Here is a 22,088-nt window from a genome sequence, read left to right as displayed (position 1 = left end):
TGCACACTTCATAACTCCAAATAGTTTGTATTTAGTTCAGAAACAGGGAGAGCTTTCTCCTGAGAACAACAGAATCTAGCTTGCTGCCCTTTGAATGCACATTATTCCAGTTGTTAGCTTCAACAACACATAAACAAGAAAAAACTTTGAAAAAAAGCACGACAACATGAGATCCCAAATATCAAAGTGATCTGCACGACGAACGGCTACAACAAAAATGTGAGTCTCTGATAGTCAGTACCTGCTTGTGTGAATAACTCTTTCTGAGCCTTTTTATAGAAGTAACAAATGGATATGTTTAGTTGTCTTGTGTATTAATCAATTAACTTTTCACTCAGTATAACCTTGATGTTTGGGTTAAAATCCGCTCGTACACCTAATGCCAGCACAACAAAGACATTTCAAACAGTTTGCGTTTGAGGTTCAGACTCGAGACCTTTTAGTGTTGGAACAGCCTCCACTTTTAGCTTCTTTCTCTCTACAAAGTTAGCTTTGTACTAGTTCATGCTCATATAGTGCGTCCGGGGTTAGGATTGAAGTGTAGCAAACAAATTCAAACCTTTTTCTCCTCGTTCATAGACATCTGATCTAAATTTTGGCTAAACTTGGCGTAGAAGTGAAAATTTGTCTAATCTAAGCCAAAGACATCGAATCAACATTCAAATTTTGCCATGATTCACAATATACTTTCCAAATGTAAGAGAAACTCATTAAATCATCTCTCAAGCTCCTCTTGTCCCACTGAGACATTTTTTCTATGAGATCATTGATAAAAATGCACGACTTAAAGTTATTGTTCCTAAATCAAGCCAAACCATTAAATACTTTTTTACATTTGAATATCAAAATGCCATTTTCACAATGTCCAGAGCCGTCATCTTGTTTGTAAGGTTCCTTATTTATAATTCATGTGAGAAATTAAATGTAAAAAAGCACGAAATCCATGTTTCGTGAACGTATTGCAGTCGTAAGTTCAGATATGTGAGTCTTTAAAGCTTTTTTTGTTCAGCATACAGTTTATACAACAAGGGCTCTGTGGAGAAAGTAATGTGTGTGGAAGCAGCAGTAGGTCTAGTTTAGGTCTAGGATCCCCTCTCTGTCTGGAAAGCCCTCAGATTGTCTGAGAGTCAGAGAGTTTGCTCTTAATAGCAAAGCAAAAGCTAAAGAGTCCAGACTTCCTGCTTCTGAGGTACTGTGAAAGCAGCATACTGTGAAAGCAGAGAAACATTCAGCTGAATGTTTCTCTGCGGCAACAAGTAGAGGGAGTATTTTACTCTAGTAAGCCCAAAGTTTATGCAACGTGTGCTGCAAAACAGCACCTGTGGATAGATATAAACATGGGGAGGCTGGATAACTCCGCTTTAAACTGGAAATGTGAAGTTATGATATCTTGCAAACCTGACAGCTCTCTGAATAAGATATTATAAAACTTAAGGGGCCCAAAACAAAGTATGATAGCGCCATATTGGAGTCACTTCAGACAACCAAAGATATGTTCTCGAAGACATAAAAAGAGATTCTTTTCTTTTTTAATTTGATGGTTGTATCATGTAAATCATTTCCGTTATCTACTGCCAGAATGTGAATTTCCCTCTTTATCTAATCCTTTAATGCTTCATATAATCTTAATCTCCAAAAACAACTGGGACAGAAATCTAAAGTAAAACAGAAATAGATGATTGAAACATAATTAACTAAAGTATAATTAGCCAGAAAAAAAACAGCACAAAAGCAACAGTTCAAATTTAGTTTAATTCGAATAGAAAAACATACAGGAGTTTGATGTCTGCCACGTGTTTTACAGAAGTTTGGACAGAGGCAACAGAAAGCTGGAAATGTATAACTTAAACCAGACCAGGTGGACGGCTCACAGTTAAAAAGGTTAATTGGCTACACGCCAGCAACATAAGTCTGTTTACAAAGAGCATGCAAGAGAGGAAAAATCTTTCAGAAGACAGGGTTTTATCTCAATTCAAAAATGGTATCATCTGGGGTGCATGATATGATTAAAAGATACACTCAGGAAGGTACAAGAGGACAGAGAACAAGGCTGAACAACAGACACGATTGATTCTGATCCTACAATACAAAAGAATAAAGTGGATGAATGTTCTGTGGTCCAATGAAACAAAGTTGAAATTCCTCATGGACACGGTGGATTCTGGCTCCTCAAGAGCCAGCATCTGTCATGGTGCAAGGGTGCATTAGTGCACATGGCATATTGAGTGAATTAATTAAATGTCACAACAAAACAACGGCATGTTTCTGTTCTTTGTTCTTTGCTCATTGGGTCTGAGGTCATGTTGTTTCTCCCCAGCGAACAGAAACACTCGATAACCACAGAGCTTCGCATCAAAACACAAAGTCAGAGCCACACGCGGCAAACAAACACCAGTGTTGGGAATCTGATAGTGGAGTTTTCCGAGGACTGCAGGGGTTTCCAGTGGCTCTGCGGACAATAGAGACCTTGATGTCCACGAACACGTGCACAAAAACATCCAAACTGCTTATCCTTGTCTGTAACTGATTAGACTGAATGCAGCAGCTGAGCAGAGACGGACAGAGACACTGACCTGCAGAGAACTCTTTATCTCGCTGGATGGATTACTCTGATTTTTATCACCTAATTAGAGTAAACTTAGGAACAGTAGTTTGGACACATGAGGCCAGCAAGTGCAGAGTTTTTCTGCTGATTAACTTATTTCCATTTAACTGCACATTAAGGGAACTTTTGATTCTGCAGCATTTGTCAGCTGCATGGAATAAAATCTCATGAAAAAATATGATATCTGAGATATGACACATTACCATGTAATAAACTAATATGAGATAAGGCCAGTTTGTCTAATGCATTAAGTGCATTGTGATGATTTCTGAGCCTTTCCTTCTGATAGCTGACTGATTTAGTAGTTTTTGCTCAATTTCTTTCAACTAAAACCTCGACCACAGAACTTGAATAAATTCTATGTCAGAGGTGTTACGATTCAAAGCATCGCAGAAGACCAGCCTGTTGTCGCATGCATGCATGACAGAAGGTTGCGTTGACCCACATAAGTCGCGCAAACAGCGATAGGGTTATAAGCATGCTGCAGACAAGGCCGGGCTGAGAGGATTGTTCGCTCTCAGAGACAAGCTGTGTCAGGCTGTAAGTAGCTCCAGCTGGACTCCACGCCCTCCCTCTCTGCTCTTACATAATCTCATACGTTCCTCCCTGAAATGCTCTGCACGCAGTGGGCGAATACTGACTGTGGTTGTGGCATTCAGCAGCACAGCAGAGGGATCTGCACTCCTTGGCTCGAAAGTGTAGTACCCAGAAACGCTGGTGATATTCTGTTGAATGGTTAAAATAACCCTTGCTGTCCTGCAAGAGAGTTTCACTTTGACTTTTAGTCGTGGTAGTGGTTTATTGGGAAATCCTCCGCCTAAAGGGAAACATGATGTCCTTGCTGACAAGACAAAAAGCTGAGGCCGAAAGACTGGACAGCAGCTCTCATCTGAAACCAGATACATAGACCTGATATACGAAATTCACAGCCGCAATCTTTGAACAGAGACCTTGTTGAAATGTCAGAACGATAATGAGAGAAAAATAACTCCTGAAACATTCAGCTGAATGTTTCTCTGCGGCACCAAGTAGAGGGAGTATTTTACTCTAGTAAGCCCAAAGTTTATGCAACGTGTGCCGCAAAACATCACATTACATCACATCACGTTTTAACACTGGATTGCTGTTACTGATGCACTAACACAGAATCAGTATTATTGGTGTCAATACGAACATATTTGATCAACTTCATATATGATCAAATGTTTTCATTATGCAAATCTTTATTTGTAAACAGAGCATAAAGCCCTTGAACCAGACACCTTGTCTTATTTTTGAGAAAAAACAAGACAAATAACACCGAAGAAGAGGTAAAACAACCAGAAGATGACCTCAGTGAGATAAAAACAATCTCAAAGATTTGCAAAATGAAATTTTGTATGTGAAACCATACAAGATAACAAAGACAAGAGATGCAAAATTACGTCAAAGAGACAAAAAGTGATGACAAAGATGCAAAGTGACCATAAAATTATGCATGATAACACCAAGAACACAAAAGAACCTCAGCGGGATGAAATGTCCAAAAAGCGACAAAAGGCACCACAAACTGACGAAAATCTACTTCAAACAGTGAGAAAATAATGACAGAATGAAAGATTACTACAAAAAGATGTAAAACAATGACGAACTGTCATAAAATATCCACAAAGAGCAGGGAAACAATCTCCTAAAGGTGTAAAATGGTTCCCAAATTAAGAAGAAAAAAAGCTCTCCATGAATTAGTCATTTTTAATTAGAGATTAAATCACAATGAAGCACATGTCCACAAAAACATGTCCTGACAACCAAAAGAGACACAAAACAACCACAAAATGACAGAAAACATCCACAAAAATAAGCAAAACAATCTCCAAAGAGGAGAAAGAATAAAAATGGCAGAATGTAATCAGAGATGAAGCCACAAAGACTTACAAAGGAACCACACAGACACAAACTGTGTGATTACAATAAAATGTCAAACAACTACAAAGAGAAAAACAAAAAGATATACAGGATTCGTTCCCAAAAACAAACAAAAAAAGGGAAAAGAGACAAAGAGAAAAACGCACGCTGTTCACTTGTCATTAACTTTTGACACTGAATAAACAGAGCCTGAGCACGTTGGTCTCGGTCTAACTGACAACTCTCGTGCACTTCAGACTGTACTGAAAACAGCATTAACTATTGATTGATGCTAAATATATTCAGACATCAGCTAACATGCAATTCAAAGTTCAACATGGAGGTAAACAATAACACAGCAGGTTTTCTTCACGTGCTTAAACACGTTAATCTTTCAGCAGTCAGTGAATGTGGCACGGTTGAAACGCTGCGCATTGTTTAGAACTTCTGTAAGCTTCCCTGAGTCCTCCTTTACACTATAAACGTTATCATTATTCCACGTTTCTCAAAGATGGAGGAGAGATGTCATGACTGATACATATTATCATTGTAACTTTCTGAGAAATAGTATTGTCCTCAGGAATGTTTTCAACAACCACGCTGCTCTGGTGGATTCTGAGAGGAGTCAGAGACAGAAATGTTGAATGCTAATGACATCAGTGTGCATGCTGGTTCACATTATGCCTGCAGCACAAAGCAGCACATTGTCTCTGAGCTGTGCATGACGATGTGGGCTTCACATGAGATGATTTTACGTCACGGCAATGCCTAGCAACACGACCTCCATTGAGCACCATACATCCTATTACACAACAACAAACTTTTTTTAATCACAAGCAACGACTACCTTGAGAACAAGTTCAAACCTGCCAGAAATCCCTTAAAGTAACACACAAACAATGATGGAAAGAAACCAGAGCGCATACTGAGGCAGCTGGCTATCCACTCGAAATAAGACATGTCAATTCAGCTGTTTTTACCCTGTGAAATCAAGTCATACAAATGTGGAAAGGAGGCACATTAAAAAGCAAACCCTGGCTTTTTAATTACGTCTGGACTGTTTAAAATCAAGTGTTTAAACAGCTGTTAGAGTGGCACGAACCTCTAGTGTTAAGCACGGTGGTGGACAGATCATGCTTTGGGCTTGTATTGCAGATAGTGGCAGCCATTGGCACCTGATGCATGCCAAGGGAATAATGGACACGCTTCAAAGCCAGAAAATTCTCAAACCTGGCACATTCTATCACTGGATCAAATGGTGATCATTTGCATCTGTTTTGACGCACAGTGTCTTTGGCTTCATGTTGCGGCTGTAAACTCATACAGCAAAATATAATTTTGTACTGCTGACTTATCAACAACTTATACAGACATGTAAGAAGGCTGGAGGAGAGGAGACACACAACTCCAAGGTAGACGAGTCCAACTTTTAGCCAGCTGTTTTTCCATCACCTCCTTTATGCTCCGAGTTTGTTTGGACTTTCCGCCCTCTGTTGCTGCACTTTTATGATATGCATTAAAAGTCTTCGATGGAGATTAGAAAAGTGTCAGAGTTAGGTGTCAAAACACTCAATAACTTCAGTGACATTTTCCCTGTTGCCGGAAACGAGCCTAGGCCTGCCTGAAATGATAAAACGCACCTCCACAAAAAGTACAACGTGCATGTCAGGTTAATTGATGGTTCTGAATGTACCTGAGGAGGGAGTGTGAGAGGGCAGGGTTGTTTGTCTCTGTGTGGCCCTGTGATGGACTGGTAACCCATTCAGGGTGTACCCCGCCTGGGATAGCTGGGATAGTCCCCAGCCCTGCGACCCTAAATTAGATGAAGCGGGTACAGAATATAGATGGATAAACCAATTATGTTTTCACAAGAAAACAGACAAGCTGAAAGTATGAAACTATTTCATGAGAAGTTCTTAATCAGCAATTAAACATTTCTATACCTGAGAAGGGGTTGTAATTACACCTTCTAAAGTTTCATACATCTCTATTGGCAAGTAAACTAACTTGTAAACACTCTTTGTGGCAAGTTTCAGGTCTTATTTGTGGGGTTTCCACCCATTCTTCCATCCCGTGGATTCTAATTATGTGACAACACCCTTGAGGTAAAAGGTAACCTTTATCAGATTACCTTTAACCCTCTAAGCTATTTCAGGGACAGAATTTTGACAAAGCGTTTCTGGGACATTGTAAAATATCTCGCTTGGTTAAAGATTAAACTACAGTTGAGTTTATAAAGTAACCAGCTAAAGTGATGAAATACAGCTTTAACCTAAGATGGGTGGTGTGCGTGGCGTGGTGGAGATAGGACCCGGATGCAGAAATTTCAAATGAAAACTTGATTTATTTAAACAATCCAGACAAAACAAAAGCGCGACTGAGCCGGAATACCAAAACCTAACTATGAAAAAAACTTTACACTTGAATAAAACAAAACCTGACTGTGACTGGAAAAAAGACAAGGACAAACCTGACTTGACATGGGCAACTGCTGGTGAGGATCTGGCAATGTGCATGAAGAAACCTGCAAACTAAATACTGAGGGTGATTGGTGATGGAGCGCAGCTGAGGGGAAGAGAGGGCAGGTGAAGTGAGTGCACCTAATGGCAGAGCAAGAGAAACTAAAGAAAATATGGCAAAAACTAAAGGCTAAACCAGGAACTGAAAACATGACAAAACTAACAGACGTGACACTTAGTGCATCAGTTAAGATCATCCCATTATGTAGCGTTACCTGATGAGTACTTTTACAGAACATTGAGTTCAATGTTCAGTAAAAGTAAAACTGAGTTCAAACACAGGAGAGTTTTATGCTGCTTTTAACCAAGCAAAACATCAAGCTTGTTCATCTAAAACCAGATACTTTAATGAGAAATTGTCATGGCTTTCATGTGAAATGTTAGCATCAAGATATGTATCTAAGTCTTTTGAAGCTTCTTGACAGTAACTTTAAAGTCTGCACAAAGCCTCGGGTTACGCACATGCTTTCTTACTTCTCTTAAAATGTCTCTTCATGGTTCAATGTTTACTGAAAGGTGCCTGTATATTAAAGCAAACATCCCAGTGAATACACTCAGCTGTTTGTTCAGGGAGCAGTGTTGTTACCATTGAGAAAAATCTACATAAGTGATAAGAGCAAACGTAATGTAGGCATGACAGCCAGATGTTGGTACTGTAATTGCAGATATGTGCCTCTGTTTAGAACTATTGACCCCTCGTCATTCTTCAGCACCGATACCAGGTTGACACGATCTGGCTCATAAAGTGATAATCTCGGCTCTGTCTCGTTTTCCAGTTTTACAGCTGTTGAGCAACACAGGGGCCATGCCAAAGAGGGGACACCAGGCGCTGCCCCTGCCTGGTGAGCACACTGTCACGCAGCCTCCTGTTGGCAGGCCGGGTGGGGCAAAGACCTGCTGTCTATACAAGTCTTTCAACACAATAATGTCCCAAGATCTGTCTGTCACATTGCACTGAACCCAGAACACGTTACAACGCCAGAGCAGAGCAAAATTACCCCACATCTGAACATCTGTCATCTTAACTTTGGACACAACCCTGCTAAATACAATTAAGACATACTGAATTACACAAAAAACCCAGTGAACTTTGAAGCGTCACTGCATGGTGAAATGGGAACTCCTCCTCCTCCTACTCCTCCTCCTCCACGCTTTTTAGCCATATCAAATCTCAAATGTTCTGCGTGGCAGCAACCATTTGCTCTAAGGTTTCTCAAGATGTTAATGTGACTTGGGGGCCTGTTGACAGTCGCTCTGTATTACAGAATATCAGCGACACTGTTCGGGTCCTTTGAGAGCTTTTTAGGGACTTTACTGTTCGCTGCAAGAAATATGTGTCTAAACAAAACATTTGGTGTAATATAGAGACAGAGAGATAGTTCACCTTGTCAAAGGAAATGTCATTTTTGTAAAAATTAAACTAACATGCTATAACAGGTTAATAGGGAGCTTATTTGTTACCTTGTGACAGAGGTAGCCCTGTTTCTGCAAAGCTAAGCTAACTTGTAGCTTCACCTTTAACAAACATTTGCTGTAAACTTGTAATCATGGATTTATTTTTTTGGCCACTTGTTGAAATAAGTTTTCATAAGAATGAGGCACACTGGTACTTCATCAAAGCCATTGATTTCTGAATGACCATAACAAAGATGTTATACACCTAAGAAAGTCATTCTCAGGACGTTAGATATGAAACAACGTAAAAAAAAAAATCCGAATAATGTGACTAAAGGTTTAACAGAGGAAAATCATAGGACCTGCAAACATCTGACCTGAGCTTTAGACCACCTGTGGACATCAATGTTTCACTACCCTGTTTCCATTCATCTATTGCTCATCGGTTTTACTTGAGATTTGTTCTGGTTCAGTCAACACTTAATTGAGTTTTGGGACCAAATCTGCTTGATTAGGTTTAGAAAACAAAACTTTTTCATTAGCCAAGAAAAATAATTAAATTACAACTTGATTATGTTTAGGAATCGTAAGTAGATGGCTAGGATTTGGAGAAAAAACACCCCTTGATGAGGTTTAGGATGCAAGATTTCCTGGTTTGCCTTAACAAACAAAACAAAACTACTATGTGACTGTGTTCAGGAACCAAAACTACTTGACTAGGTGAAGACAACACTACTCGGTTAGGATTACAACTTTGTAAGGTTAGTTTGGCATTGAAGAAAAGGATTTAGAAATACGCTGCTTTCTCATTGTTGAGCTGTCTCATGGAAATGTAATGCTACCTTCTGCTTGGATAAGTGGCACCAAGTGTCTTCACAAAATGGTTGTTCATGATGATGTCAGAGTGTGAGCGACGTGGATCATTTTACTGTTGTAAGATGAAAATAAAAACACATACAAAGGCTGCTTTTAGATAGCAACTTTTCCTGTATAGAAAACACTTGGTATGCATGTAAATCATGCCCTGTTTGATGGTGTTGCCTGGACATAACATTGTTTATGTTCTGGTGTCTTTTAGCTCTAAAAAATAAAAGGCTTTGATGTACCAAACAGAGTGAAAGGTGATCACTTAGCTGGCATGATTGAGGATGTGAGTCATTTTTCCTCTTGTTGCTTTGTAACAACAAAGACGACACGTGCAATATTCTGTCTTCATAAGTGCGATAATGCCATGCAAAATGGAACGGCACTTCAGGCCTTTTTTATATTTGTATATAGTTACATATTTACATTGTTTATTTGTTATTTTCATGTAGATATGAGCATAATTTGGAGATGCACCTTGACTTTGTTGTACTTCTGTGCAATGCCAATAAGGCTTTCTATCTATCTAACATCCAGATTGCCCAGTGTATTAGAGAAATATCTCAGAAGATCCGGTTCTTGCAACAATGTAATGTTGTTGGAGCATGAAGGGGGGACATCATGCAGAAAGCTCAGTCAAATATAGACTGTTGCACTCTTCAAACATTACTGGATGTCAAAAAGAAAAAAAGAAAGGATATCTAATAGAACATTTCAGTCATGAAATTTAACTGAATACTGAACTTTTCAAATGTGAAATTTTTCCTGGATAACAGGCTCCACAGGTCACGTCTCACTAAATCTTTTACTATGCACATGTTGACTTTTCAAAAGCCACTTGAAAGCAGCAGTGACAGCCAAACTGTAAGATTGGAAGCCAACTCTGGACTGGATTTTCAGGAAGCATTAAAAATATAGCGCTGCCATGTCCAAAACTGCTTTTTTTTTTATCACCACTGTTGACAAATTAGCAGCATTAGTTCTGGTCGAATCAGGGGGGTAGTAAATCACCTTATTGGATTTGATCAAAAGATAAAACCTTGACTAAATGGGGTGCTGTAATGATCAAAAAGTGCATTTTTACTCTCAGTCCTCGTTGCCAATCTTTTAGAGTGAAAGTTCCCATGGTGATTATGCTCTGCTGAACTGCTTGACCCTGTTATGGCTGCCTGCTGCTACACTTTGCAGAGGCTGCATTTGTGTCTACGTGATGAAAGTCTTTTTTTGTTTTTTTTTAAGCTCAGTTATGCCCATAACTGACATCTGGCTCTTTAACAGCTAAATGCTCCCAGAGTTCACCAGCTAGACGTTGCTGTTTGGTGATGAGCAGGTCATGCACAATCTTTCTATCTTCTTTTCAATTTTTTTTCAGTCATAGCCTCTTTAGCTGTGGTGTCATAAATTAAATGACATGTCCACTGGTCAATTGTTTAGCTGTATTTAATTTATTCCAAAAAAAATACTTCTCTGTTAAGATTCTCAGTGGGGCCAGCTGTCACCAGTTTATCCGAGTGGGCTGAGGCACACTGACCAGTGCAGCCATTTTGATATGCAGCCTTTTGTGTGGCCCATTGTGTGTGGAAACAGAGCTGCAGCCTCTCACCACAAGGCTCATCCAGTTTGATTTCATGCAAACTCTCTGACCCCCGTGTACTTGTTGCCGCTGCTAGTCAGAGGAGCAGCAATTTGTTCGACCATGTCGCTTCCTGGATGCCCTTCATCACAATACAACCTCTTAATCATGGCTGTGCCTTTGGGAAAATGAAAGAGGGGGGAGCAGGGGGCCTTAGCGACTGGATTGGTGGAGCTGTTGCTAAGGGGAGGGCTTCAACCATTGATGATAGAAATGATGGTGCACATGCATACAAAGCAGCACATTTGATATTTCATTTAGATTCCACTCAAACACACTGTCCCAAAGCTGCAGAAATGCACTACTGAAGCCATTTAAACCTAAAATGAACTTTTCAGGAGTTCAAGATCATGGTGTTTAAATGTACATCCAAGTCTTACCACATTTGGCAGTTCAGTGCAATTTACAGACATTTATAGCCTCCCTGCAGCTGACATTCAAGGTTTGAAATGATTTGCAGATGTTAAGTATCATGGGTGATATTGTGGACTTTAGATCTTGTAAAACCATGTGTGCAAGAAAAAAAAAGGCAGATTTATGAAATGCTAAAAAGGAATTAGAGCCAACTGCTTGGGCTATAGTGAGGGATGGCAGCATCAATTAACCTTTGAGCAGATAAGCTGCGTAGCATTAACTGAAGTGTCAAATAGCTTGCATGTGTGAGCTGGAGTTAACACCCTTTGAAACAGGATCATCTTTAGTTGAATTCTTAGTAAAAGGACCAAGTACTGTACTGGTTCCAAGTTCAACTTCAGTTAAAAGTCGTAACTTCATAGACAGCAGTCACTTTAAAATGCTTAAAGTCAACATCCTGTTACAGCAGTGAACACAGAAGCCAGGGTCAGGTTTATTATTTATTTCAGTTGTACTGCAATATAAAACTGGTTTTGAAATATCCGAGGACAAACAAATGAGCAATTACAGCCACAGTGAACTGAACAGGGCAGGAGGGCACAGAAAAAGTCAAGGCACACCAAGTGGAAAGATTTACACCTTCTGCAGGTAAGAGCCCTTCAGCTCAGCTTTAAGATCGTTTACACTTTAGAAAAGAAGAAGAAGGAGGGACAGAACAACCAGCATTCAACATCTCCTACAAGCAAGTTTTGTTTATTTTTCACAGACAGCTCTACTGAAATGTTTCAATTTCAAATGAGAGTGAGCGCAAGGTTCTGCACAAACCAGAGCTGCTCGTCATCTGGCGTAGTTTCAGTGAACCTCCGCCAAGCACAGAGTCAACCTCTGAACAAGCAGGCCGACACGTGCTGGCATCACTGGTTTCAGGAAGGGGTGGGCAACAAGGGTGGAGTGTCATTCAGAAGTGAAAGAATGAGTGCCCTGATCAGTTCACCGTCCACTGAGACTTCACAAAACATCCCATTGTTCCAATGGAAGCAGTCCGGGGCGAGAGAAACGTCTATCTCATGAAGTTTCCTCCTCCAATTTCTCTCTTGTATCTGTTGGTGAGGTGGTCTGCCTGCAACGTGAGTTTGGACAGAACTCCAAACAGTCCTCTGAGGTGATAATGAAACCGATGCTCTAGGTCGGCGTTGTCCTCCACGACCAGATCCCCGGTCACCGGCTGCTGCTCTTCCTGCTTCACTGCCATCTCCAGGAAGCTGGCGCCGCTGCTCATCTCCCTCTTCAGCAGACCCCACTCCATGTCATTCTTTATGGACTTGAGGAGCAGGTAGTGCTCGTACATGTCCCTCTGCTTGTTGGCGCACGGCGGTTCGTTATTGTTGTTGGCCTCCACCTGGCTGGCAGCCAGCTCCTCCAGCGGCAGGTCTCGCAGCAGGCTGGGCACCATGATGGTCTCGTCCATGTTGTTGGCAGCCGCTATGAAGCGGTGCATGACGTTGATGAGAGAGTGCTTGTTGCTGGCGGAGTCGGTGATCTGCATCATCTTGAAGGCTTTAGGTTGGCTTGGTTACAGTGTACGGGAGGCAGAGGGGATTTTTTTTTTTCTTGTTTTTGAAGAGCTGCTGATATGCAAAGAGGAAGAGAAAACATGATGCAGGGAAGGTGCAGCAATGAGGGACAGGCAAAGGTTTAGAGCAGCTCAACATGAACCCCTCATAACCCTGCAGCTACACAGGAGAACGGCTTGGATGCAGGAAGCATGTTTCACAGCAAACTTCCAGCAGAAATATAAAAACCATCTAAATTTTAACTAGTTCATTAATAAAACCCTCATTTTGCAGTACTTAACATACCGAAAAATCACAAATATGACCTTGACTTCCGCCTAATGTAATCCTAATCACGACATGCGTTAAAGGCTGTGGAATTAAAAAAATATAAATAAATGCAGACCGACCTGAAAGCAACACGAGAAAACCTGAGGTAAGTCTTGTTGGATGGATAAATCAAGTCTTCTCAGGAACCGGACAGCACTCGCCGGGAAGGAAAATGATGACTTCCTCAGCGGTATAGAGGCTTAACGCGGCTTTATACCCAAGTCGCCGGTAGACGGGAAAGAAAAAAAAAATTAAATCCGCCTTCTTTATTCTTCTGTCCAGTGTATTGGGCTGGATGGAGGGTGGGGGTGGACCTCTGCAGCGTCTGATCCTCAGACGGCCAATGAAACAAAACCTCGCAGCTGCCTGTCAAACGCATTTATTCAGGGCTGAACTGCACTCAAGTTACCTCTCATCCGTCCAAAGCCGTCGGTGGCCTGAAGGCAACTCCAATACTGGGGCTGTACGTCGCACATCTGGTTGGGCAAATGGGAACTTTACCGTGTATTTAGTCTACAGATTATATTGAAAACTATGGACTCATAAGATTTCCGTAGGGCGTGTGTGTGTTTTTTTTTTCTCCATTTATTAGTCTATTGAAACGGCTGTGCACCGCTGCCCCCTGCTGGCAAGACCGTGTCAACTCAACTTTTTTTTTTCCTCTTTTTCCAAAAAAAAGAGAAAAAAAACTTTTGAACCGAAGCCATCATTTCACTGGTTAGTTTACAACCACGGGAATTAGTCTGTTACATGTGGTACAAATAAACACGCAACGTACATTCACTGTACAAATCGTTCTATAATCGAGAAATCCTCTGAAAGAAAGGATGGTCTTACCGGATAACTGGTGGTGGGGAGGGTGGAGGACAAAAAAAAAAAGAAACAGGACTCCAGAGAGTGACACCAAGAGGTTTAAACGCTGCGAGTTTACCTGTTTTTATGAGGCACTCAGCCGCAAGTGAGGCGTCACAGGAAGGAGCTCAGGTGTGACTAATGAAGTTAATTACTGATCAGGTGTGCTGGAGCTGTGATGGGATTACTTTCACCTGTGATTTATCCAGATTTCCTACTATTGATGAGCTTCTTTTTCACATTTTTTCATTGACTAACATAAGTTTGGATGAGTTTCTCTTTTCTGATGGAGCACTTCAGGGGAGATTTGGAATTTCCACGGCAGAGTAGGAAAGTTCAGCCCTTTTTTAATTTGAATTAGTATGCCTCCATAGTTCCCCCAAATATTATTCAATAACGTGGGACTAATAAACACCAAAATCTGCAAGGTGCCATGAAGATGAAGCCTCCACACGGTGGCCGACAACAGAAACTTTCCATGTTTCTACTTAGCACTGCAGCACTACGTGGTACAAGTGTTTGTCCACAAGATTATTCCAACAATTTGTTGGTTAGTCATTGTAGAAATGTCATGAATCAGCTCCTCATCGTAACATGTGAAGAGGTTCTAATCCTGAACGAATAGCCTCATTTCAGATCAAATGCGCATTAGGAGTTGAATCTAGTCTTTTGTGATTGTAATGTTTGAAATCTAATGATATTTGTTGTGTTTTTGTGATGTTACAAGTCAAGTCAGAGTCCTTCTGGTTTAAACATCTAGATTTTCCAATCAAACATCTACTGGGGCTAAAGTCCACAGATTTGAAAGCTTTTATTGCTTTATTGTTCAGCCCGGGCTACTGTGAAACTCTGCAAATGAGCAGCAACTCTGAAACATCCGCTGCGGTTCGGTTAGACGAGACTTTTCAGGTTTATTTGGTCACCGTGGACACGCTGTTGCTTCTCCAACCTACCGAGGTATGTTAAGCGCCTCTAACAGCGACTTAAAGGCTTCACGCACGTGTCAGCTGGCCATGCATGTTGTTGTCAGTACAGAAAAATACATTAAAATTAAGATTTCTGATTAGTAACTAAGTTGAGGAAGTGATTTCACGCTCGTATCTTTCAAAATATCAATACAGATTTGCATCACTAGAGCCAGAAAACCCATCAGCTGTGATCTCAACTCTTCAGTGCTTTGGTGAAATACACTTTTTCTGAGTAATATGTTGGTGTTTTGTAACACAGATGGTTAAATCTGTCCCGTCTCAAACTATTAACAGTAAATCCCCCTTTGATCAGAGAGCACGCAGACGTTGTTCCTCATCCCAAATCCTCTTAATGGGCCTGATTTTGTGCCACATTATTGTAAACATTAACATAATGTGACTAAATCAGGCAGATGCTGCACTGCCAACACATTTCAAATCTATGGAATCCTGAAATACTGTTGGTGCTGTACTAAAAGCTGTCCTTTAGGCTTGAAAACAAAATGCCCCTGACAGTTAGCGTTGCACACGGCTCCTCCATGAGGCCCCTAATGAACGAGGAATGTGTGTCTGCCTCTGCCAGAGTGTGCGCGCTGCATCTTTTCATGACCTCAGAAGCCAACAGCTGTGGAACAGAAACATCCCGAGACCGCACACAGTGTCAAAGATACAGAATTTCATCTTTATTTCTCAAGTATTTCACATGCATCCACAAAGAAACACAAAAAACTAACACTGAAGACTGTCATACGTATTTGGATTGGCTGCTGGAACTCGCATGAACACAGGCTTTAAACAGTACTGGCCAACATGAGCGGAAAGGCTCGTTTTCTACTTGATGGCGGGGTTGGTGACCTCCGATGACCTCCTGTCCAGCTCTCAGGCTTACGAGGTTTCATATATAAAGACACGAGTGGAATTAAAGTTAAATGTTTTACCAGCTTATTGTCCGCTAATAACAAAATAAGGCAGCAAAACGAGAATACAAAATGTTGACGAATGAACCTAAATGAAAAACTACATCACGACGGCTAAGCTTAATCAGTTCAGTCTGAGGAGTAATAAATGATCCGGGGGTCCCTTTGTCTTTTTGGTCAAACGGCGCCGCTGGTATTTTCCTTTTCAACATTTTTCCCTTTCAGCTCGTTTGCGAGACCGACTCAAAGAAGAAACAGTGACTTTTTTCCCTTTCTAAAATGATATAAACTAACACGCATAACATTAAAATCCCAAGCCAGTTTGCACCAGGAGCTTCCCATCGGTGACCTGCGGACAAAGAAAACACACGTCATGTAAACCTGAAAGCAGGGAAATCGAAGCTGCGCTTTGTTAACCGAGTTATTAAACCAATAAAAAGCTGACCTGCGGAGGGTGACTGTCAGACCATCTCATACTGGTTGTTGGTTATGTAGCGAGACAAGCAGCAGGCCAGGAATATCCCGATGACCTGAAAGACACATCGGTTGAGTAAAATCGACTCCATCGAACTCCGAATGGAATACAGGAAACTTAGAAGAGAGAAAACAAGTTAAAACACATTTCTCGCCATCAAAGTTATCTTCAAAATCAGGTCAAACGGTCAAAGATGATGCCATTGCTTTGTTATCAGACGGCTACTTTAACCTATAGTCATTTCTACAAAGTAACGGCTGATAATCAGCATGAAGTAGTCACGTTCACACTTTATCTTTTAAACCAGGACAGGACTGGCCCACGTGAGGCCGCCGCTGGAAAAGGGGAGGAGCTTAAAGGGAGCCAAACAGCTGATCGACTCTACAAACCAACAGAACCAATCTGTGAATCATTAATAATGATAATGTTAATCATCAATTAGTGAGGAAATACTCGGCTGTTCTGATGTGACTGATGCTGTAGCACCACCTGCTCCACCTGTCGGGCGTCACCACAACGAAAAGGTCGTAGCTGCTTAAAAAGGTGGAGGAACGCCAAACAGCAAACATCTGATCAACCTCCCTACTTTCATGTGTATTTCCCATGAATCATTTTCAGCGTCTCTCTTTGAGTGTGACAAAAAAAAAAACTAATTAGGTTAAACGGAGCGGACGTTTTAAAAACCACATCTTCAAAGGAGTATCTGCCTGCTGATCTCGTTAACTTTCACTTCCGTCCTCACGCAAAGTGCAAAATTAGAGGATTTCCAGAAACCAGCAACTGTGTAGCACCTGAGCTGGAAGTGCTCAGGAAAGGCAGCAGAGGACAAACGCCCTGAAGTAAACATGGAGGTGCCTTCAGAGCTACCTGCACAAGTCTCCATCAAAGCCCAAAATACACCACATGAGTCAGGGAGCAACAACTGTGGGAGGCATCACCTCGTGAGTATAAAGTGTGTGACGGGGAGGGTCTGTGATGCCAACAGGTCGCCACTTAATATGGAGCTGGTATTCAGAGCCAAGCAGGGATGAGCAGCGACAGTCAGTTTCTGTGCATCAATGCTGGAAGCGTGGGAAGACTGGCTGAGCTCTCCTGGAGCCCTAATATCTCATAAAGCTCTGAATAGATTAAAGTAATGAGGGTTCATGCTTCACTTACTGCTACTGACAAACTGTAAATGACAGCAAAGGCTATCATAAAGGCTAAAGCAAACACAGCCAAACTTCTGTGTAGGCGACGACGCACCTGGAAGAACGCAATCCCGAAAGAGATCCCAGCAATGATTCCCAGGTTGGCTTCCATCACGTTGGTCACCAGTGAAAAGCAGCCCTACACAGCAGGAAAGTAAAGACTTGAAACGATCACAGTGGGACGTCTTAATTCAGCCAAACTGACCACCATTGCCGACCTACCGTCGTGTAGACTTCTTGTCCAGCCTTTTCGGGGTCTCTTGTGCAGTTGCTGCTGTCTTTACAGCAGCTGGCAGGGATCCCCTTCTCTTTAAAGTAAGCTGTGTCGATCCAGTCAGTGTAATTTTTCACTCCACAGCAATGCAACTGGAAAAAATGCATCTTTTTTTAAATTTATATTATGGTTGTTTTTCAGAATAAAGAGGTGATGAGTGATGTCACTGCATGAGCTGGCCTTCTGAGTGAAGAACACCTCCCACTTACAGTTCTCTGGATGGTGTCGACTGCTGTGCTTATGCTGTCCGTGCTGTTGTAGTGCTTCACTGCGTTCTTGAAAGCTTTGCCCATTTTATCCTTGATCTGGTTGATTCGAAACAAAACGGATCATGTGTTTTAACAAGCCGAGGCAACAGATATTTGAGGTTTAAGCGCCTGCCTCACCTCATGCCTGAAGACGAAGCCCGAGACTCCAGCCACGAGCTCAGCCAGGAACACCAGGGTCAAAAACATGGCATACTGACGGGAGAAGAAGAAGTTACAACCGGGTTACGTGAGGGGGGGGGGGGGTAGTCGCGCCCGCTCCTTCACTTACCAGTTTGAGCATCCACGGGCTCCCGCGGCATGTAGCGAAGCAGCCGAAAAGTCCAAAAATAACGATGATGGCTCCGGTCCCGATGAGAACATATGGTGCATTGGTGCTCTCCTTAGAAGCCAGGGACAAGTAGGCCTCCAGGCTGACCTTCCCCCACACCCCGACGGCCAGCAGGATCACGCCTGTGAACTGAGGACGACAGCAGACAAAGAGCCACACGGAACGATGAGCAGTGCTTTAAGGGGAGTGACTCACACCAAAGACTGAAAAGCACCCGGTCAGTCTCACACTGGGGTGGTCAGCAATCAGGGGAATTTTGACAATAAGTCCTTCCTCATCAAATCTTTTTTTTGCTTTTTATGCAACAAAATGTCCGTCAGGGAGGCAAACAAAGAGGCTGCTTTCATGCGAGCGAAGAAAACAACTTTCCTCCAACAGGAAATGAGTTTTCCGCTTCATAGATGTGAGGATATTCCGCTTTTCTTTGTTTTATTTCATATCAAATTTAAATAGTTCAAGGTTTGAGGAAAGGTGAAAAACAAGAGCCGCTATTTCTACATCATCTCTATTTTCTTTTGGGGGCTTTAGCTTATCAACTATGAGAAAAGGACACATTTAGACACATTTTAACAGCCAAAACAGTATTTGTCTGACTAATGCAAATCTATGGGTTAATTAAATCTACAAAACTGTAGGTTTCTCTTTATTTCCTGAACAGAGAGGCCAGACATAATGTACAAACCTGTCGAATAAAAGGTCAGAATTTGATTAGAGGATATAAAGAGAGAATTCTGACAACTGTTCATTAAATCTAGAGAATTTAGGTTTTAAAAAAACAAAATGTCCGACAATTCGCTTAATAATCTGAAATCAACACCAGCTGACCTCTTTGATCTTGTTTTGTGATCATTTTGGTGTAAAAACTCTAAACTCTGCTTCTGCAACAGTGATCCACATGAACCGTAGCAGAAATCAGGGAAAAAACACAATTTCCCTCATTGATTTCCTTTCTCAAATCCACACTATCCTCAGGGGAACAAATGCAGATGAGTTAGTGGGGTCATTGTATCTCTGAGGCAATATGAGCGGTGAGACGAAACCTGATTAATACGCTAACAGTTTATCTATCAGTCTATCTATCTAGTCTCGGTCTGTGGCTCGAACATCTCAGCTTCCTCTTTAGCTCTCAGTGCTCCAGTCATTAGGCCGAGGGGAGGTGACAGCTCAGACAGCCAGCAGCAATAAATTGCCAGATAAAAGCCCTGACCTGAACTTTGCGTCAGCAGCAGCAGCATTAACCTCAGAGCGCTGTTTGATCGGTCCAAAGATTAACACCGAGAGCAGTGATGAGTGCTCATTTTCCACCTAAGACGAGCCCCTTTACGCTTTCTAAATAAACAAGTGTCGATGCAACGAGTAATCATTGTTCTCTTTTCAAAGCATAGATCGACCCATTTGTTATTTTGACAGAAAAGTGTGAAAAATCTGTTCACTACGTGGCAGTCGAAGACCATTAGCTCACACCATTTAGTTTCATCTGGCTGACAGCGCAGAGCTCGAGGATATTTTATGGTCGTACGTTACAAGGATCAAACTGAAACAAGTAGTGGATTAAATGAAAAGTCCATTGAAAATTCTAAATGAAGCCATGAAGCCAATTCCTTGGTTCCACTTCGTCAGATGTACAGCTTTGTGTCTCGGTCACAAATGCTTTGTTGAGGGTTGGCGTCATGCTGAATGATACGTTTCCCTTCATAAACACACTGGTAATTCAGATTTCATCGCTCCATCAATGGATGCGAACCACGCAGGCCCAGACGCCGCAAAACGGGCCCACGCCATGATAGCACCACCGCCGTGCTTCACTGTGGGATAAGGCTCCTGTGCAGGAATGCAGCGTTTTCCTTCTCTTTTCATTTCAACTTCAAGAGATGTCTCAGCCGCACGTTTATCCGACCGGTTCCCTTTTTCTTGTGATCTTTGTCAGACTTTACATCTTTTTGGAGAACAGCGACCATTAGCCCAAATACAACACACCTTGCACTTATTGGTCCAACCTGGTCTTGTGTTTTGTGACGGTATAATTTTGGATCAATGTTGTCCAAACTCTTTGGAGTCGTTTTTCTTAACTGCTTTTTTCTCACCATACACCATGACACAAGTTTTAAAACTGTAAAAAGCTCAGACTTATATTAATCTCTGTTCATTAAATAAAATCACCACTAATATTTACATCTAGCTGACTAATATTATATCTAAATTTCCAAAACTACATGCTATAAACAAAAGAAGGCGGTCACGCATGCCTAAATACATTTAATGCAGCTGGGATAACAAAACAGGTGTTGAAGCATAGCATTTGCATATTTAAACAAAATATTTCATAAAACCTGTCGCATTGACAACACATGCATCAATACAAGAAATCAATGGGAAAGTTGATATTTAATCAACCGTAACTGCAGGTTTGAGTAAACTGTATAAAATTCTACCATCCCTATCTTTAAATGGACTTTTTTCATCATCTGAACCAGAAATCTTCCCTTTTCAGTAGCATTTTCATTGACCAAACTCTCCATAACCTGAAGGTACCAACTTTATATTACATTCTATTCCTAAAAACAAGACTTTTCTTTCCTGACTGCTTTAAAGTGTCTCCCCCTTTCATTGCACGATAAGGTGATACATCCACATTTCCTCTGTAAAATCTTTCAACATGTCAACAAAATCTAATAAGATACCAAAACATTGCACTAAAAATGAATGAAAGCGAAACGCTTTGATGAGTCAGCCGACAGAAGGTGAATATACACATTTAACTGTGTTTTTATGGCGACGTCTTCAGGTTTCAGCCTCTTAAAAGGGTTCATTTTGAGGTTTTCTTTGACCTTTAGAACAATAATCTAAATATATGAGTTTTGGAGGCTGCCTGTGAAATCAAACAGCCCATAATGTGAGGAAAAGGCCGTCAAAAGTTGCAGCTCTCGACACGTAGCTCAATCACAGCGCTGCTAATTACCAGCTGTGGGAATTCAAATCAAGTGCTGCTTCAAGTTTTACATTACGGGAAATTTACGCGAGCAGATGAAAAATGAGCAGCTAACTTCTATCTTTACGGTTTTCTGTACTTAAATATCACTAGTCTGGTTCTTTAAGACGTTAAGGGCTAACGTTCGCTTTCAAAAACGTTCTAAATCTTAATCTCAGCGTCTTCCAACGGTCGCCGGCTTGTCAACAAGTAGATTTTTTTTTTAATGTCAACACAAAGCTCCAGTGTGACTTAGCAAGCATTTATTCAACAAGTTTAACTACCGCAGTGATTCTGTCGTTAGCCTCGTTGGCACAGCGGCCGCTTTGAGCCCTTTGTTGTCCCTTTCTTTAAAAAAAAAAAAAAACACTCGCTGTCCCCCATTACACGTCCACCGACTCACCCAGAAAATGAGGCTGTAGGAGATGAGGAAAGTCTTCAAACATGTAATCACTGGCTTCGTCTGAAGCCGTCGGGACGGCGGCGACATGTTGGGAGTTTTATTTAACAGCTGGGAAAAAATCGGAAAGTTCCCTGCTCGGCGTCTCGACGCGGAGATAAGAAGAAAAAAACAAAAACTTCTGGGAAAAATCCAAGGGAAGAGGGGAAGTGTCGTCACTAAACCAGAATCACTTTCCTTAAGGGATAAACAGCTTTTCCAACCCAGACCAACGTCAAGTTAGCAGCAACGACCATGTTAAAACACCGCG

At 41.5% G+C, this 22,088-nt stretch overlaps 2 protein-coding genes across 2 annotated transcripts; both read right to left on the bottom strand.

The window, feature by feature from the left end:
* Nucleotides 1–11,741: 11,741 nt before the first annotated feature.
* mid1ip1l (MID1 interacting protein 1, like) lies at nt 11,742–12,803 on the bottom strand. The gene has a single exon (XM_072395430.1). It carries the CDS (start codon nt 12,801–12,803, stop codon nt 12,315–12,317), a length of 489 nt encoding a protein of 162 aa, XP_072251531.1. The 3' UTR covers nt 11,742–12,314.
* Nucleotides 12,804–15,618: 2,815 nt separating this feature from the next.
* Nucleotides 15,619–22,027, bottom strand: tspan6 (tetraspanin 6). The gene is made up of 8 exons (XM_072395429.1): nt 21,782–22,027; nt 18,351–18,539; nt 18,200–18,274; nt 18,023–18,118; nt 17,762–17,905; nt 17,595–17,678; nt 16,320–16,404; nt 15,619–16,223 (listed from the first exon to the last, which is right to left on the bottom strand). The coding sequence occupies exons 1-7, from the start codon at nt 21,866–21,868 to the stop codon at nt 16,336–16,338; spliced, it is 744 nt and encodes a 247-aa protein (XP_072251530.1). The 5' UTR covers nt 21,869–22,027; the 3' UTR covers nt 15,619–16,223; nt 16,320–16,335.
* Nucleotides 22,028–22,088: the final 61 nt, after the last annotated feature.

This window comes from Leuresthes tenuis, unplaced genomic scaffold (assembly GCF_036924035.1).
Source record: "Leuresthes tenuis unplaced genomic scaffold, fLeuTen1.0.hap1 SCAF_11, whole genome shotgun sequence".
Lineage (NCBI taxonomy): Eukaryota > Metazoa > Chordata > Actinopteri > Atheriniformes > Atherinopsidae > Leuresthes > Leuresthes tenuis.
This window is presented reverse-complemented; position numbering and strand designations above follow the sequence as displayed.